General features: G+C 38.9%; 1 protein-coding gene across 1 annotated transcript in view; it reads right to left on the reverse strand.

Moving 5' to 3' along the window:
* Window positions 1-19,662, reverse strand: part of LOC142401441 (hepatic and glial cell adhesion molecule-like) — a 31,792-nt gene extending 12,130 nt beyond the window's left edge. Inside the window, exons 1-2 of the mRNA XM_075486860.1 lie at window positions 19,555-19,662; window positions 17,522-17,863 (exon numbers count right to left, since the gene is read on the reverse strand). Coding sequence (XP_075342975.1) covers window positions 17,522-17,863; window positions 19,555-19,639 — 427 coding nt within the window. The 5' untranslated portion in view covers window positions 19,640-19,662. The remainder of the gene's footprint in view (window positions 1-17,521; window positions 17,864-19,554) is intronic.
* Window positions 19,663-20,324: the final 662 nt, after the last annotated feature.

The following is a 20,324-nucleotide window of genomic DNA, read 5'->3' on the forward strand; positions in this document are numbered from 1 at the left end:
ATTAGTGGGATAATTTACGAGATAAAATCTATTTAGCATTTTTTTTTTTTTAAACTTTATTAGTAAATCAACAAAATAACAGTTTACAAATGTGAGCATAACGCCAAAAAGAAGATATCCAGGGGGAGCATAGGAATAATAATAAAAAGAAGAAGATGATGCACTTACAAAAAGAAAGCTAATGAACACAAAGACATATGTGCCAAGGAATAAAATCTATTTAGCATTAGCGGCTGTAATAAGCCATATGGCGGAAATGACGTCATTGTGACGTCATTTCCGCTTGTAGGCCTGGTGGGGAAATCGCGATTCGAAGTGCTTTATGTCCCTCTCGGCACTTCGTCATTTTTCATAGACCGGAAGGACATGGCAGCCTCCATAGAGCTTACCTGCTCTATGTAGATACAGACAAGTCATTCTTCACTCAGGAGGATAAGTGAGATTTTTGACAGAGATCATTTTACACCAATGAGGACTAACTTATGAATGAATATGTTGATTTGAGCTAATAAATGACTTAATTTATTACATAGTGTCCCTTTAAGAATTTAACATTCTAAATGTGACGTCACGAGCTACCAAAGCTTCCAAAGCAAATTCTCAAGCGAAGCTTCTCCAGCGAGGTCGCTCTTGGTGTACACGCAGCAGGCAGACCAGCTTATTCACATGCATAGCTCCAGCAGTTTCTCTAGCTTCGCCAACTTCTCATATTCAGCACTTGTTGGGAGGGCCAGGTGGTGCTGCTGTTGCGTTGTGTGCAGTGCGTCTCTGTTGCGCCACACGCGCTTGATCATCTCGAGGGTGGAATTCCACCGTGTTGGAACATCTTGCATGAGCGGCTCCTGAACTTGCCCAAGGGAGGTTTGCTGGACTTTCAGCTCGTCTGCGTTGGCCGGACTGTGTTTGATATGTCCCACCATTTGTCGACACTTGGCAAGTGCAGCACCAAAACCCCCTTCTCGCAGTGACATTACAGTCGCTCTCTGTACAACATGTGCAACACACGGCAGATGCTCGAAGGGCAGTATCCTCCCTGCGGCCACCATATTAGGAGCGCTGTCTGTTCCAACAGAGCAGATTTTGTCAACTATCCCCCACAGATTAGCGACCTCCATAAACTGCCTAGCACAGGCTTCTGCAAAGTGGCGTTCTTCTGTTTTCATCACACCTAACGGCAGACAAAGCACATCGGCCTACACCCGAGCTAAAATATCAAGGTAAAAGTCATCACAGTTTGCTTACCTATTTTGACCCAGTTCCCAACCCAACTTTGAGAATAGATTAACGGCAATATTTTTTATATCGCCCGATAAGACTCTCAAATTATCACAGCACGTTAACGCCGATAACGGCCCACCACTATTAGAAACATTAACTGAATACGGTGTTATCTCTGGATATAAGATCAATCTTAATAAGAGTGTTGTAATGCCACTTAACACAGCTGGGACTAAAATATCGAGACTTAATATACCCTTTCAATGGTGCTCTGATAAATTAACATATCTGGGCCTTCAGATCCCCAATGTATGTTCAAAGGCTTTTTCTCTAAACTATTTACCTCTACTAAAAAAAAAGTAAGCGGAGCTTAACCCATTTAGGCCGGGAAAGCATTGCCGCATTTCTACCTTTAAAGCCGGGGGCGCTGTTGCGTTATTCTACCATTAACCCTCTGGATTCTAAGGCCTTTTCAGAGACTTTGAGGCAGTTGTCACACTTTGACATTTTCAAGTATTTCAACTAACTGTAAACATCTATGCAAAAGTGACACATATGGTTGTATTCTGAAAAGCCTAACAAAAAACAATATGAGAGTGAAGTGAATATAATACAAACAAGTTTTAGTTAAATTGAGGGTAAACACAACTGTACAAAAAAACAAGTTTTAGAGGTCTTCAAACGTGCAAGAAAACACACTATAAATATATCTAGCCAAGACTTTTGAAGGTTGAACCTTGTAAACAAAAGTGTTGGCTGCATACAAGTAAAAAGTGCAGTCAGAAATGTTTTTTTGTTTTCACCCAAACTGTAAAAAAGTATTTGTAACTCCAGGCAGTGTCTCTGTTAGTTGAATACTAATTAGATGGGTGTGTAACACCCCTGATTCCCCCCACCCCCCTGTCACTCTCCATGTGATAATTGTCTGTCACTGGCAGGACATTGCTGCCTTCCCCCACATGCTGGCTGACTGGGGTGTGTTCTCACCTGTGAATAGCCACTCAATCACCTGGTACTTTACATATGAATAGCAATAGGTGTGGCCTAGGAAGCTGCTGCAGTCTGAGACTACAGAAAATCCAAAGATTTCTGTTCACTCTCAGCTATATAATTTATTTTAATATATATATTTGAAAACTAGAAGTTTCAAGGTTTTTAATGGTGTCACTTATATGTTTGAATGACAAAAACTCACAGAGTTACAGATGTGTTTTTGGAGAAGTGTCAAAAATCCCGCCGGCGGGATTTAGACTCCCGGGAAAGCGTTCACGTCTTTTTTCCTGTATGTAGAAAACATGGCTGTTATGCTGGTTAACCTCATCCCAGCACTTCTGTCACCTGAAAATCTGGTGGAAAAAGAAATTGGAGGAGTAAAACTCACCTGCAGAGACCTGCTGCACTACTTCAAAGTGAGTTTGTAAGAATCACACCTTTCTGCTACATCAGGGGTCGGCAAGCCGCAGCTTCGGAGCCGCATGTGGCTCTTTCATCCTTATGCTGCAGCTCCGCGTGGCTTGGGAAAATAAATTTAAAATGTATCCAATTGAAGTGTATTTTATTTGTGTTTTAACTTTTTTTTTTTTTCTAAATTGGAAGATTATTGTGATCTTGAAATATTAAAATAAATTATATATATATGTACGTATATATATATATATATATATATTTTGTCACTCAAAATATGAGTCACTCGCTGAAAGCCGGTATATGCCCGCTAAAACGCTGTGCATTTATCGATACTTTCAACCCCAGGTAGGCCAAGTATGGAGAAATGTAAGAAAATAAAAGTATCTGAAGAAAATTGGTGCAAAACAACCCTTATACAGGAAAAAAGACGTGTACGCTTTCCCGGCCTTAATGGTAGAATAACGCAACAGCGCCCCCGGCTTTAAAGGTAGAAATGCGGCAATGCTTTCCCGGCCTAAATGGGTTAAAAGGTGGGTTGAATCAGTTGTATTAAAATGAATGTCCTGCCGAAATTTCTCTTTCTGTTTCAGATGCTACCCACTACAGTACCTAAATACTTCTTTTAACAGCTGCATTCAGCTCTATCTAGGTTTATATGGAAGGGCAAAATTCCCAGAATAAGGTTAAAAATTCTTCGGGGAACACCTCAGGAAGGCGGACTGAAACTCTCTAATTTTGAAACTTATTACTGGGCAGCACAGTGCCTGGCGGTCTGGGTATGGAAAGCAAATTTACAGCAACCCCCCTCTTGGGTACAGATGGAACAATGTGATATTAACACATTGAATACCGGCGGTTTTTACAGAATTATGTCGTAGAATCCCTGCGTTCTAAACCATTTTTTTTTTACGTTTTTTGTACAGTCACAGCATATTATGTGATAGGGCCACTGAAACATGTTATGGCTCGTTTGAAAGCTGAGACTTTAAACTCTTTGTGGGTCAAAACTGCGTGTCTCTAGGTGCCGCCATTAGCGAGCTATCCTTAGCTAAACCAAGGCGGGTATCCACCAAAATCAACAACAAACTGAGATATCGGGGCTTTTGTGAAACGTGTGCTCTTTCAGCCTGTCGCACTTTAGGTACTATCCGGGTCAGAGGATTTGCATCGTGTCTTTGTGTCAAAGGAGTTTACATGTTCATAAGACCGCCTCCTTAGACTTGTCGCGTGTCTTCTTCTCCTTCTTGTTGTTTGTTTATGTTACTTTACTGTCACCCTCTGGAAACCAACACGTGCGATTGGACAAAATGCGGAAATGCACAACAATCAATGCAGCGTTATCAAAATTGTTCTTGAGTTGACACTGAGTAGACACCAGTTTTTGACTGCCATCTATGTCAGTTCTGTTCATCACATAATTACAAAAATCACACAGAATGTGCATTAGAATGTATAGATTCAGAATCCATAAAAAAAAACGTAAAAACGTATTTTTACCATGTGGGAGCCAACGCATGGGCAGTAAAAACGTAGTTTTACGTGACTTGGGAGTCAATGTGTTAATTCTATGTGTCTTCCATCAGTCCCATATTAGTCCAGGCAAAGTAGCATTTTACGATGGACTAATTGTAAAAGAAGTTTTTTCAGCTTATATAATTTCTATGAGGTGTCCAGAACAACATACTAAAAGTCTTAAGAAATCCTAGTTGGGGAAATATGTTATATTCTCGTGAATCTGAGATGTATGCCAATACGGCCAGGCAACAATACACCTCAATGGGGCTATTTTTTCCCCTTACTCCTATCAAAATGAAACTTACACTATGAAAGTACCCATGAACAGTAAATTTTTTTGTATTACAAGTTTCTTTGAAAAGAAATTGTAATATGCAAATGAGCTATACACTAATCGAATATGCCCAAAATACACCCCAATGGGGCTATTTTTTTTTCTTTACTCCTATCAAAATGAAACTTTACACAATTAAAGTACCCATGAATAGTAAATTTTTTTGTATTACAAGTTTCTTTGAAAATAAATTGTAATATGCAAATGAGCTATACACTAATCGAATATGCCCCAAATACATCCAAATAGGCCTAATTTTTTCTTTTACTCCTACCACAATAAAAGTTCACACAATGAAAGTGTACATGAAAAGTAAAACATTTTGTATTAGAAGTTTCTTTGAAAATGAATTTGAATATGCACATGGGCTCCACCCTTATACTAATTTGCACAGGCAGAAACACCATTCATGTAATAATTATTATTAATTAATTGAATTCCAATTGGCTTGAATTGGACTTACTATCTAAGTGCCTTGAGATGACATTTGTTGTATTTGGCGCTATATAAATAAAAATGAATTGAATTGAATTGAATTGAATTGAATTGAATTGAATGTATGACAAATACATCGGCCCAATCTTCATCCAATCATCCTACTGCCAATGGGTGATGGCAATGCTGCTCTTAGACTGGCCTCTAACCTGAAAGCTGCCTGGCTTGGTAGTACCTGCCAGGGGTATAACCCCCGCCGGTATAGTCTTCAGTGTCATGGAGGCACACAAGCCTCCCCACCACAACAAGGTAGCAACAACAGGGGAGGTTTTTTTTGTGTTTTTTAATTTAATTAAATTTTTTTTTTTGGTTTTTCTAGATTTTTTTATTTACTTATTTTTTATTAGTTTTTTTCTTTTTCATCTGATAAATCAGGCAACTGTGAGTTTGTGCAGCTAGTACCACGACATTCTCCGCAAATGGCAGTGCAAGGGAGTCCATGTCTTCTGCATGTGCATTTCTTTGTGCTGCAGTCTTTCCTGCAACTACAGCGGACTACATCGAGTATCTCTGGTGGTGCCGCAGGCTGATCTGTCATTATTGGCGTAAATCTCCCATCCAAAACATACCACCCCCAGTCTTTTGGGTCCATATGTTCACTTTCCCCTTTCCACTCCATTATCTGGTAAAAGACCCGAAGACTGTGGAACTTTGTAGCTGTTGATGTTGGAGGGAGAGTTTGAGGTTCCACTGGAGACGAGTTCTGAGTGGCTTTCTCACAGAATCGCCTGTATCTCAGCATATCCAGTGATTCATCTTTTTCGCCCCCATACAGTGATACCAGAACTTTCTCACCTGCTGCAATAATGATGCCTTTTCCCACATGTTCATGTGACTGGCTGAACACCTTAGCTTGTTCAAGAAAGCTAGTGTCATTCTTGACTTTTTTCAGTGCCATTCCCTTTCCTATGCCAAAAAGACGAGATGTAGAATCACAGCCTAAAATGGCATGGATAAAGAGGAGATTGTCACACACCTTGGGACCAAGTAACTCCTTCATTTGCTTTATGCACCATATCCGTCTTGTTTTTGTTGCTTTCTTTGGTTCTGGTGCCAGAAACAGCTCCTGTGCATTCAGATCAGCATGATGCAACAAGAGTACTAACAAGTCTGTGTCATCACCTACTAAGACTGTGTCTTTTGTTCTGGCAGAGGCAATGGCAGTTTGAACAATGAAACCATCTGCGTCATGCTTTGCATGGTCTGTGATACACCCAGCCCTCTCAAGTTTTTCACTGAGATAAACCAAGAACCGTTGTTTGTTTTCCTTATTGTTAAGGAACTGGTCCTTTTTGGATTGGATGATCATGTCACCAGAGAAGTGTACAGTTACACCAGGAGTAACACCTGTTCGGCGCAGTTGAGTGGCATCTTTTATTGTTGGTTCTTCTTTGTAGCCATCAAAGACTATGACAGTAGCCGTACCATATTTCTGTGTGACATATCTGACTTCAAATGAGAAGTGTGTGTGTGAAATAAAGTCAAATGAAATGTCTTCTTGTACTCTGTCTAGAATTCTATCCCCTCCCCCACGCTGCCCTCAAATGTTGCCATTTGTCAAAAGAGCGGGAAAGCTGAGTTCTCAGTGGGGTCCCACTCCCAAGTTGTATCATGTGCATACATGATACAGGCATATTTGATTAGTGTATAGCTCATTTGCATATTACAATTTATTTTCAAAGAAACTTGTAATACAAAAAATGTTACTGTTCATGGGTACTTTCATTGTTTAAAGTTTCATTTTGATAGGAGTAAGGGGAAAAAATAACCCCATTGGGGTGTATTGTTGCTTGGCCCTACTGGCACACATCTCGGATTGATGAAAATTTAACATATTTCCTCAACTGGGATTTCTTAGGACTTTTAGTATGTTGTTCTGAACACCCCATAGAAATGATTTATGCTGAAAAAAAATCTTTTACAATTAGTTCCATTTTTGGCTCAAAAATTAGTTACTTTGCCTGGACTATATGTTCCTTCACTCAAACAACTATGCATGCTGACAACAAATCTATTCATAAAACACACTTGTAAATTGTGGCATGATTTACGTAAAAAGACCCAAAGCAGTCAACCGTTATATAACCTTACTCCCTTTCATGCAAACCCTTTTCTACCAAAGGTCCTAAGAGATGGTATCACCCAAGTATGGTTTACAAAGAGCATTAGGACATTCGGGGACTTACAAAATGGAGTCCTGGAGTCATTTGAAAACCTTAGAGCTAAATACAACCTTGATAAGAGGCACTTCTTCAAATTCCTGCAACTCAAGCATTATATTCGAACGGAACAGGGGGGCAGACTTCCACCAAGTATAAAACAACCCTTAGATGATATATTGAGTAGTAAAAAAATAACTCAAGGGGTTAATATCTCGCATGTATACTGGCATTAACAATCTGTTAGAAAAAGAGGGGCTTATGGTTAGGGAAAAATGGGAGGCCGACTTGCTTCATAATTTTGAAGATGCTGATTGGACTGAGCTATGTGAAAAGGCCCAACGTTTTTCCTTTAATAGTAAACATGTATTAACCCAGTATAATCTGATACATAGAGTCTATCACACCCCTGAAAGACTACACAAAATAAATCAGATAATCTCTCAATACTGTCCAAGGTGCAAATCTAAAGTTGGCTCTCTTCTCCATATGTTCTGGTCCTGTTCTCAATTGTAGCAGTCACAGTGCCGTGTGGATTAAGAGTTTTTCAAACTTTGACAAAACCAACATTCCTGTGGGGGATGTTTACGTATGTGGATATAAACCAGATCTTCATTTTCTTTCCACAAAGGAAAAAGAGACAGAAACTGCCTAATTTACAACACCCTTAAGAGCTTTTGGGGAGTCGAACTCACTCTTGGAAAAGTGGGACACTTACTATCTTATCTAGACCATAACTCGAAAGTTGACACTTTAACACCCCTTTTCACCAGCAAACCGACCAGATGGCTACACACGAACTGAGAAGACTCACTTTTAGTCGAATCTTAAAACTATATTAAATGTGTTTGATAACCGTGTACAATTTCTTTCAGGTTTCCAGCTTGATCACAAGACGCATATAGAGACAATTTGTACGATTCTGGCTTAAATATTGACAAAGAACTGATTTTGGTGGAAAATGCCCAACCTGCCTGATGGAACCACATTGCCCCCTAGTGGTCTGCAGTGTTGATTAGTTGAACATTTAAATCCCAGAGGACTCAGTAAAATGGACAATGTATATGCAACAATTTAACTTTTAACGATGTCCCTTCGGTATCTATTTGGTATTTGTTTAGTGTCCCCATTGTTAACACAGAAATTAGCATTGTGTGACTCACTATTCATATGTCACGATTTCATAGATATTCATCTGAATTTTGAAAGTCATAATTGTCTTTATCATGTGTGTTATTTTGATGTCTTTATATTACAAGTCTATGTTATATCTTTAATCTGCATATCTTAACAAGATGTGGTGTTTTCAGAATCACCGAGACAAATGTTCTATGAGATGGGAGTAATGGAGAAATAAGAGTTTTCTTTGTCTAAATCCAGAAATCCCCATATAGCACAGATCACCTTACACAGACACCCAGGCAGACATGCACACAGTTCAAGCATGTCATTGGCTGGAAAAGTAGTGTAAGCCCCGCCTCCGAGAGTCAAAACCCGGAACCCGCGGAAAACACGCTCTCTGTCTCTCTCTAGTTCTCTCGTTTGCTGGCTCGCTTCAGGCGTCTGCTCTCTTGCTTCTTGCCTCTTGTTCCAGAAGGGTTCCAACCCAGAGTTTCAGAAGGAGATTTGAGCAGAGAACAGCTGCTCAGAGACTTTTAGAGATGGTTTAAGCAGAAGAGAAGAGCTCGCCGGAGTTTGGGAGTTTTCCCATAATCTCAGGAGAGAGCGGAAGGACGTGTGGATAACGATGCAGCGGACGACCGGAGGAGACCCTCCAGAACCCAGTGAGACCCCGGAGACGAGAAAGAAAGACCCGAACAAAGAAACAGATTGAAATACTCTGAAGATGCACGTTTTACGTGTTTTTGTTCGTCCCTCGCCATCCACGTCCTTCTACGTCGCACGTCCTAACCTCCGCTGTTTCACGCCATCATCACCTTTTCCTACCAAGAAAGCCAACTCCAAGCAACCTTTTATTAATCTTCTGTGAACTTAAGTTCACTTCATCAGAGAAGCAACGGACCCACTGACACTCAAAAGATTCGATCAGCTAACCACAGTCCTCGGCACCATCGTTTCGGTTTCCCGGTGAAAGAAGCAACTGAGAAGTCCGCTAAAGTCAGCCACCACAGCCAGGAAGGCCCAGAGAGCGGAAGAGAAATCCCCTCGGACCCCGCGTGGCCGCTGCCGTGTTCCGAACCGGCTAAGCACAGTAAGACCGACCCGTTTTCACCTTAAAGTGGGTTTGATGGATGTCTCGAGGCTTTCACAGAATGATACATTAATCCGAAATGTCAGTATTTAGCGTCAAATAGTCAGCCAACCCAAACTATTTGAATACATCCAGTATCTCCCCATTCCCCATATTTTATTTTATATTCACTAAGTGTTTTATATAATCACCCATATTCCATGCATCTCCTGTTTGTTTAAAGGTTCATGTCTAAGATCATATCATTGTAATAAACAGCTCATATATCTATATATATGTTATAATCACAGATTGTGTCGTATGCTTTCTTTACGTAATGTCTGTCCAACCAAACGAGAACTTCACGAAAGTAGCGAGATATGAGACTGAATATTAATTGAATATTAATTTAACACCAGGATCGTAAGATTTCGAACAGTTTTCCTACCTGACTGTGACTTAAATTAAGTCAAAACCTAGGTAGGTGGTGCCCTGAATTCGAGGTAAGGTTTATTTGAGACTGTAAGAACATCTCATAAATCCTTATATTTAATAGGTATATAAATACCCGGTAACGCTACACAATTGTCCAATTACTAGGAAACAATACTTAGAACCATATCCAAGATAACAAAAACAAATATTCCTCTTGAACCAAGGCTAACTCTATTAGGGGACACGTTGATGCTGCCTGTAAGGGACAACAAAATCAGACTCACAAGGATAGCTTTGACAATAGCCAACAAATGCATAGCTCTTAAATGGAAGAGTGAACAACCACCCCCACCCTCTCTATAGCTTAGTGAACTGATCTCCTGTATCCCTAATGAGAAAATAATGTACAATCTAAAACAAAGACCAGATAAATTTGAGAGAATATGGGGTAATCTGACATAGTTGATTGACGGGCCACACCAAAAGTAGATATAGCTGCTGACTAGAGAAACTATTTATATTTATATTTTATTTATCTTTTCTTTTATATATTTATCTATGTATTTTCACTATGTACTTCTCTTCATGTGTTTTATTATATTATTTATTTATTTACTTTTTTGTGTGTGTGCCTTTTTTATGTTATGATCCTATTGTATTATAATTTGTATTTAATTACATTTCTGTAGACATATATACCAGTAATGGGAAATGGGGGGAGGGAGTGGGAGGGGGGGGCTTAGGTTGAAAATATGTTCACAATAAGTTATTCAAATACTTGTCTTGAATACGGAAAAATTCAATAAACAGAATGTTCAACAAAAAAAAAAGACTATGCATGAAAAAAAAAAATCTTTAGGTGTGCGTTATCACCAGGAACGTTACAGTACAACTGCAAAGATAACAAAGTTTTTTGAATATTTAATGGAGTGCAGGTCTATTCAAAATAAAGGAAATTAAAGGGCTTGAAGAAACTGGACTTTGTCCACAAAAAAGGGGAGAGATTTACAATATTTAGTGTTTCTTACCTTGAGACAATCTGTGGCACATGCTCACCTAGTATAATCTCCTATCTAGCTATCACCAGACAGTCGGCATTTGGAAACATCCTCTCACCAACTGATGCTGCAATTCCAATCAAGCTCTACATTATATGCTGTGTTTCCATGTACAAAATCTCAATATCTTATCAATGTTATTAACTCAATCTTATGATAGAGAATATAACACCGACATTGGTAAACAGCGTTAAAGGTATGTTGGTACCTATGTTGGTCATGATATCAACATCTGATGTATTGCTACATGATGATGTATTCATAAATCAAAAATTGTTGATTTTTTTTTTCAAAAATGTTGATGTTGCTGAAGAGATGCATTCAGCACCTGTCCCACTCATTGTTATCCACAGTCCTTTCACTTTTGTACCTCACTCTCGCATGAAAATGGTTAGGTTTGGGACTAATGTAAATGGTTAGGTTTATATATTACAAAATAAATAGTCAGTGTTAGAAAAACATACTTGTGAATGATTTCACATTATATTTACCCAATCCATGAGTTGCATTTCACTAGTGGCGGGCCGTTATCGGCGTCAACGTGCTGCGATAATTTGAGAGTCTTATCGGGCGATATAAAAAATATTGCCGTTAATCTATTCTCAAAGTTGGGTTGGGAACTGGGTCAAAATAGGTAAGCAAACTGTGATGACTTTTACCTTGATATTTTAGCTCGGGTGTAGGCCGATGTGCTTTGTCTGCCGTTAGGTGTGATGAAAACAGAAGAACGCCACTTTGCAGAAGCCTGTGCTAGGCAGTTTATGGAGGTCGCTAATCTGTGGGGGATAGTTGACAAAATCTGCTCTGTTGGAACAGACAGCGCTCCTAATATGGTGGCCGCAGGGAGGATACTGCCCTTCGAGCATCTGCCGTGTGTTGCACATGTTGTACAGAGAGCGACTGTAATGTCACTGCGAGAAGGGGGTTTTGGTGCTGCACTTGCCAAGTGTCGACAAATGGTGGGACATATCAAACACAGTCCGGCCAACGCAGACGAGCTGAAAGTCCAGCAAACCTCCCTTGGGCAAGTTCAGGAGCCGCTCGTGCAAGATGTTCCAACACGGTGGAATTCCACCCTCGAGATCAGGGCCGTATTAAGTCAATGTGGTGCCCCTGGGCACTAAACCTCAAGTGCCCCTAGGCTACATTTTCAAACGTATTCATTCAAAATCAGTAACAATTAAAGCAGCATCCATCTATATACAGTATGTAGGATTATTCAAATATCTCCATTTAAAACCAATCAATTCAATTCACTAACAATCCAAACAGCATCCATATATTAAAATGTACAGATTCAAAATGTGTATCAATTCGAAGAGCATTTGTCTATATTGAAATATATTATCAATTCAAAGAGCATCCACCTATGCAGCACTAACAACACTCCTATTATCCAGGGGGACGTCATTGCCACAGCCGTCCCAGAACACCATAAGTTGTCTCCCCGGAATGCCAAACCACTTCAAAACTTAACCAGGGTGCTTGCTCTTTTTCCAAATCAAAATTCCAGACTTTTTTAAAACTGAGACTTTTTTTCCCCAAGACCTTAACTTTATGTACTTGTAACTTGTGTGCCTACTGCCTACTTCAGATTGTACCAACTGTGTTTATTAGAAATGTTCATTTTTATAGGCTAGTATTCAATGAACAAATGCATTATTCACAGTAAATTATGCTTTTACTGATGAAAACGTTTCAAAACATGAAAATCACAAGTACATGAATTTCACATCAAACAAGTGTAACAAAAACTATCTATAGAAAAATAAATAAATGGATGGATGAATGTATGTAGAATTCAGTCTCTTCACTCACATCTCATCCCATTAGGCTAATACAGTACGTGACCAGTTAGTAAAATTATAGTTTTATATCCTACCTTCCTATTTCTCATTTCACAATGCCTTTGAGCATACTGTAAAATTCTACCATACATTTATTTTCCATACTTTATTAAGACTTTCACACAAAATCCAAGACTTTTCAAGGTCTGGAAAACAGTGCTTCAAAATTCCATACTTATTAAGACTTTCAAGACTTGCGCAAGCACCCTGTTAATCACGGCCACAATGCGTCGCAACACCTCTCTCCAATACTTCGCCGCATCCTCTTTTTGTTGTCTGAGAACAACATCAACCGTACACGCATCCTGTGTGACCTCCTGAGAAGTGAGAGCAGACACTCGCGGTGGCTTGCGCTCTTCTCGTGGGCTGTGACTGTCCGGGTGTTTCCAGTCACTGTGCCCCTCGGTGAAAGCATTTTGCTGCCCGGCCAGGCATTTACACGCAAAACAATACACCATGCCGGTTGAAGGGGAATATATTAGCCAATCTCTAGACACTGACTGTTTGTTCGGCAGCTGGCATTGGAAGAGATCATTTGTAAGAAACCTGGTTTTCTTACCGTTGTGCCGTGCTGATGCTGCATATTTAGCCGCTCGGTTGTGGTAGATGATGGGACCGTTAGCAATAGCCAGCTGGTTGTCAGCAGTTGTCGATGTTTTTATAAAGAAACGATCTAACACTGGAACATTTTTAATTGCCGCTAAACGCCTGGAGTCTTTTTATTTTTTTTATTTTTCTCTTTGCACAACCACTCAATTGATGTCTATCCATTTATTTTTATTTTTACCGCGTTTTTTTAAAAACATGATGCATTTCACCATAGGTGGACTGGCTCAACTGACAGGTTGAGGGAGGGGGGTTAATGTTCAGATTAGGCCACTATTGCTCAGAATTATGATATATCGTTGCTGTTCTTATCACATTAGTTTTAATAATGAATTTTATATGAATATTTATGTCAAGTGTCAAGTGTAATCATTTTAAGTGTACAAACATTCATGAAAAAAAATATTTTTAAAGTTTGTCGTGTGGTGCCCCCCCACTGGCTGTGAATGGTTGGTGCCCCTGGGCACTGTGCCGCAGGCCCATATAGTTAATCCGGCCTTGCTCGAGATGATCAAGCGCGTGTGGCGCAACAGAGACGCACTGCACACAACGCAACAGCAGCACCACCTGGCCCTCCCAACAAGTGCTGAATATGAGAAGTTGGCGAAGCTAGAGAAACTGCTGGAGCCATGCATGTGAATAAGCTGGTCTGCCTGCTGCATGTACACCAAGAGCGACCTCGCTGGAGAAGCTTCGCTTGAGAATTTGCTTTGGAAGCTTTGGTAGCTCGTGACGTCACATTTAGAATGTTAAATTCTTAAAGGCCCCGCGGCTGTGCAGCACCCCCGCGAGAAAAAAACATGAGGAAAGTGAGGGCAGGGACACGAATAAACGTGTTGTTATTTACAATTTGTTATTCAAGATATACATCACGTTACAAATGATGTAAAACTACATTAGGTACACCTGAGAAGAGCAGGAATAGCAGAGGCAGCTGTGAAAAAAAACTAAATTCAAAATAAAATACGAAATAAATCCGAAATAAAACTTAATTGCAGTGAGAAAGGTATGCGTGGGGTTACTACACTATTGTATTGAAGCACTCGACACGGCAATTGCAACAGTCTCAGGATTAAACGACTATTGTTTGGATAGGAACCAAAGTTTACACATCCATGCCCACCACTAGTTTCTAATAAATTGGGTTTTGACGATTCCGGTTTTGTCAAATAAATTAAGACATCGTCTGCATACAACGAAATTTTGTGGGTGACACCCCCTATCTGTTTCCCTTTAATTAATGGGTGGGATCTTATTGCTATTGCTAACGGTTCTATTGCCAGCGTGAATAGCAAGGGCGAGAGACCGCAGCCTTGTCTTGTGGAGCGTGAGGGGGTAATTTTAGGAGAAATATCATTATTTATTTGAATTTGAGCCATTGGGTATCTGTATTATATCTTAATCAATTTAAGAAAAGTGGGGCCAAAATTAATTCTATTCATTACCTCAAAGAGATAGGGCCATTCTACGTGGTCGAAAGCTTTCTCCGCGTCTAACGACACAGCGATTGTTGGAGAGTTATCGGTTTCAGAGACATGTATGATGTTGAAAAGCCTTCTGACATGATCAAATGAGGAGCGATTCTGGATAAATTCAGTTTGGTCTAAGTGTATTAAATTAGGAATGTGTTTTTCTAATCGTAGGGATAGTATTTTAGAGAATATTTTATAATCTATAGATGGAAGTGATATCGGTCTGTATGAACTGCATAATTTCGGGTCCTTCCCAGGTTTAGGTAGAACCGTAATCAGTGCCAATTTTAGAGATTCTGGCAGTTTTCCATTTTCAATGGCATGGTTATACATCAATAGCAAAGGGTTAAGCAGTTTAGGGAGAAAGGTCTTGTAGAATTCAATGGGGAAAGCCGTCCAAGCCGGGAGATTTCCCTGACCTGATTTTGGAGATGGCTTCTGATATTTCTTTTTCTGTGATAACTCCCTCTAAACTCTCCCTAGCTCCCTCATTAAGCTTTTTGAGGTCATATTTATCCAGAAAAATTTTGTTTTTTTCGGGAAAATGACCTTGGGTGGAATAAAGTACTTCATAAATTTTTTTTAAAAATGCTGTTTATTTCTCTCGGGTTAGTAATTGTATTAGAACCTGATTTCAAATCATGTATTTCTCTTTGGGCTTCTTCTCTGCGAATCTGCCAGGCAAGAAGTTTGCCGGCTCTATCTCCCTGTTTATAGATTCTTTGCTTTGTCCTTCTCATTGCATTCTCTATTTCCTGAGTAGTTATGGTATTGTGTTCTAATTGCTTTCACCTGAGTTTTTGTCTGATTTCTGTGTTACGTGATGTTAGATGCTGCCCTTCAAGTTTTATGTCCTTTTCTAGAGATTGCACCTTTAAGCTGTTTTTTACGTTTGCCAGAGGTGTATGATATGATTTGACCTCTATGCATAGTCTTTTTAGTTGACTTCTCCTTTTCTGTTTTGTCATCTCTTCCTGCAAAATATCAAATCTTTTTCAGCCTTGATAAGTGTGTTTCAAAACTGTACTTGAACAATGCCCATTTGTGTTAATGGTTTGCCATTTGTGTAGATCCAGACACAAATTTGAACTGACAGGTGACAATTACAGAAATGTACACATTGTTTTACACGTTTTTAATATTCTTAGTTACCATAATTTCAAGGAGTCTGATCAGAAAATGTTCTCCCTTGTCTCTAAAAATACTTAAAAGATGTGAAAACATAAAATTACAGTTTACTATAATACTAATATTGATAGACAAGCATATGTTGAACAGACACATCCTAAACCACATGCTCCCAGATTAGTTTAGCTTCTGTCTCATCTGCTATGTAACAAGCAACATACCAGCACAGCCAAATGATTTATGGAATATGGTGAACTCATAAGATTCCAAGCATAGCTTCTCCCACCTACAGTCAGAACAGTAACCTCAGCAGCCAAAGAGGAAATACCTCTGTGTATGCGTAAGGCCTTTAAATCTGCTCAGTAAGAAAGCTGTTTTCACAGTCGTCACAAACTTTGAACAATTCAGCATTGTGAGGAATAATATGGGTTTGTCATTGCACTCTGTGTATCCCCCCCCACCCCTAACAAAGAATAAAGACAACAGAATGCAGTAATTTCAAAATCTCATAAATCAAAATCCCATTCAACAATTCAACACAGAAAAGATAACATGCTGAAAGTGTGACATTTTACTATTTCATGAAAAATATTAGCTCATCTTTACTCTGATGGCAGCAACTTATCTCAAAAAGTGGAGACGGGGCCATGTTTACCACTGCATATCATTCCCTCTTCTTTTACCATCAGTCTGTAAACATCTGGGAACAGAGACCAGTAGTTGGACCTTTGAAATAGGCATGTTATTCTATTCTTTTCTGATAAAGGTCTCCAGCCGCTCAACAAATCTGGGTTATCTTTGTTGTATATTAAGTTTCATGATGCACAAATTGTTTTCAGTTGGCAAAGGTTTTGGACTGCACACAGGTCAGTTCAGCAATTCTGGACGATTCTACTATGAAACCATACTGATCTTCATGTAGCGATACATTAGATTTTAACGTCATGACCAACATAGGACGATGTTGAATTGCACGTCATCATCATTACAGCCTGTTGTTGTTCCCGTCTCAACTTTTGGATATGTGTTGCTAGCGTCAAATTCAAGGTTTGCTAACACGTTTTCTGTATTATGAATAAAACAAAGGTTTATGAGATTTACAAATCAATGCACTCAGCTTTTAGGTACATTTTACACAGCAGTTGTGCAAGAGGGTAAAACAGGATTTCAATTTCAATGAGTGAATGTTTGCAAAATTTCCTGTAAAGTGGCTTTGAGGAAAATTGTCTTTGTACACTGGTAAAACAGAAAAATGGCGATCAGCAGAAATGGAGCTGAGTTGTGTGGACCAGAACATCCGATTGGTTCCAGTCAAGCCTGGATGTCTCTAAACACGCTATGATCCATATGAGTTTTTCAGCTTGTTTCTCTCAGTATGAACTACTGTTAAGGGACCCGAGTTTTCCAAGGTAGCAAAAACTTTGGCTAATTTACATTTTCTTTTTTACCTGAAGGCATCACTAATGGAAATCTAGCAGCCCTTCAGTCAAGACTAAATCTTAGAATCTGAGTCTAGTCAACAATAATCAAACTTAATTTGGTCTGTGGTCTACGGTATGTCAAAGACCAAATCATGTTTCTTGAAGGATGCTAAAGAGAGTAAACTGAATTTTAAGGCTTACAATACCCTGACAAATTGAGAACTAATACTCTTACCATCCACAGTGAGAGTGATGCTGCCCTCTCCTGTAAAGGTATCATCTGTTATGGAGATCTCCACATCATAAGTTCCATCATCAGTGAGTCTAAGGTTGTGGAGAAGTAGAGTACCGTTCTCAAATACCAGGATGCGGTCACGATACTCTGGCCTCAGGGTCCCAATGATCTCTGTTCCAATTGACTGGACAACAGTGACAGACTTTTCCCTCTTTAGCTGCCACTTAATGACCGGGGGGTCAAGGCTGAAACTATTGTAGTGGACCGAAAGAAGGGCCTCCCCTCCAACTGCTCCTTTAATGACAGTGTTGGGAATAGTCATATTCACTGCCACCACTTCACCTGCAGAGAAACATAAAGAAGAGTTTCAGCCATTTTGATTTCCATGCTTACACAGTTCAAACTTAGCACATCTAAATGATACTAACTCACATTGTGATCATCTCACTGTGGTCATCACAGGTTGACAGATTTTAGTGAATGATGATACTGCGTGACACATCAGTCCTGATGCATCTCCACAATTGGATCAACATTTTCAACTAAATATAACATATTTTTCACGAGTGCATTATCTAGCTGAGAGCTATCTTAATAAACTCATTAAATAAGTTCACCTTAGCTGGTAAGCAAGAGAAGAAAATCCTTTTAAATACTCTAATACTGACAAACTGAAATTGGAAAAAGACATGACTGACAAACATAGTGGGCCCTATCAACTTTCTTGTCCATTTTCTTTGATTTGTTTCAGAAAACAAACTTCTTGATCAGAGTTAGATTTAGGATCTGATCAAATCTTGATCAGACCCTAAGTCTGCAGCTCAGAATAAATTTATATATATATGCTAGATGTCCATCTGCCCAAGTACTATTAGTATTTCTATTGAAATAAAGATAGTTGAAAAAGTATTAAGTTAGTAGTGTAGAATTTCACAACATCTAGTGGTGAAGTTGCAGATTGCAATAAATCGTTGATGTTGCATTGTGCACTGTGAATTGATCAGGTAGCAATGTAACTTGGACAGAAAGTGTATAATCTATTGCAGAGGCTTCATGAGCAATCATTGTTGAACGTTCTAGCAAAAAGGCAATATGTAAAGTAGATGTCACTGTTGATTGTGTGTCTGTTTTGTGCAAATATAATAACAGATATAGTAGTTCAACAAAGAGTAACTTCAAAATATGTGATGTAGACGCCACAACACATCGCTGCTGTATACTCAAGCCAGTTTGCATGGCAGATCCCCATTACCATGGTAACAGCTGTCAGTTTCTGGGATGGGCCAGCATGAGCAAACAAAAGTGAGGATTGTTTGTTCAAATTTCCTTCTTGGCAGTTCATGAAAAGACCAATGGGAGAAATACAGATGCCATGCTAGCTTTGCAGAAACAGAGCAGCTCAGTGACTCACAACAATAGCAGGACAGTGATGACACACAGTCACAGCTGAAAACATCTGAAAGCACTAGTTCTGGTACAGCCTGCATGGACAATTATGGTATTACTTACAAGGGGTGGGCACACACAGAAAACACCCACACAGTCTAACACAATCCAATACCCTGACAACAAATACAATCTTTGTCTGAGCTTTTGTCATTTTAACTAGTTGTCGTGAAATTGAAAAAACTGGACAAAATATCAGAAACTTATGACTATATTATTTTGTGTCAAATCGTTATCTTGTGTTGTTTAATACATAAATAAAATTACACTTTATTACATATTTGTCTTCCCTATCTTTCCCCCATCAATCCACTATAAAAACCTAACTAACCACTAAACATATGAGTACAAAACATCTTGTAATTCTTGAGTTCAGCAACAGAACATTGATAAGAAGCAAAGGGTTTATTTTCAAATGGATATAATTTGTAATTTTTTTATACTTTCATATTTAAACCATTATACAAACAAATGTATTTTTTTCTTATTGTAAACAACGGACGGGACACTTTAACTTTTTATTTACTCTTTTTAACCAAAAGCATTTGATCTGCTTGTGCAGCAAATGAATAAGGAATGCTACATACCTGAATTGAAGAAACCAAAACATATGAGCAATAAAATCAGGTAACTATTTTTGGTTTTCGAAGAAAAGTCCTTCTCTGCCTGCATCTTGGGTCTCAAGCTTTGTTTTGCTGCTAGACAGTCAGCATGATTTGTGACTCTGGGCAGGACGGAGGACACAGTCATTCATTCAGGCTGTGCTGGGACTGAGTACATCTTGTTCTCTAAAAGCCACTGTAACGCTGGGCAGAAGTCTGTGTGTTTGGATTTCTGTTTTAGGAATTCATTAGCTTTGTATTTTTTCATGGAAAAAAAACTACTAAATAAGTTCTTTGATAAAAGATACATTTGACTGTGTCATGAGAGACTTTAGTGTTCATCACCCCACAAAAAAAGTGCAGAGGTGGGGAAACATCCTTGACTTAGATCTTAGATATTTCAGCCTTAAAAGTGGTGGATCTAAACTAAGAGAGTAAAGCTGAGGGTCTATGACAAATGGAATGAGTCGGAATCATAAATTATATAACGATAATGTAATATTAAATTAAAGTAAATATAAATAATCAAAGTAAATTTGAATAAACAAAAACAATGATTATCAATTGTAAAAGCCCCATATTCATTTGATTTTAGAACAAAGATAACTTTTCAAAGTGTAAACTGAGAATCTTTATTAATCTATTTCAAACAGATGTTAATTTTGAAATTTGAAATAGCAGTCTGAATGCTGTGGTTTGGGTGGGACCCTGACTGGAAGATGTCAAAACAATTGTTCTGTGTCAAGAATTAGTTC

This window comes from Odontesthes bonariensis, chromosome 16 (genome assembly GCF_027942865.1).
Source record: "Odontesthes bonariensis isolate fOdoBon6 chromosome 16, fOdoBon6.hap1, whole genome shotgun sequence".
Lineage (NCBI taxonomy): Eukaryota > Metazoa > Chordata > Actinopteri > Atheriniformes > Atherinopsidae > Odontesthes > Odontesthes bonariensis.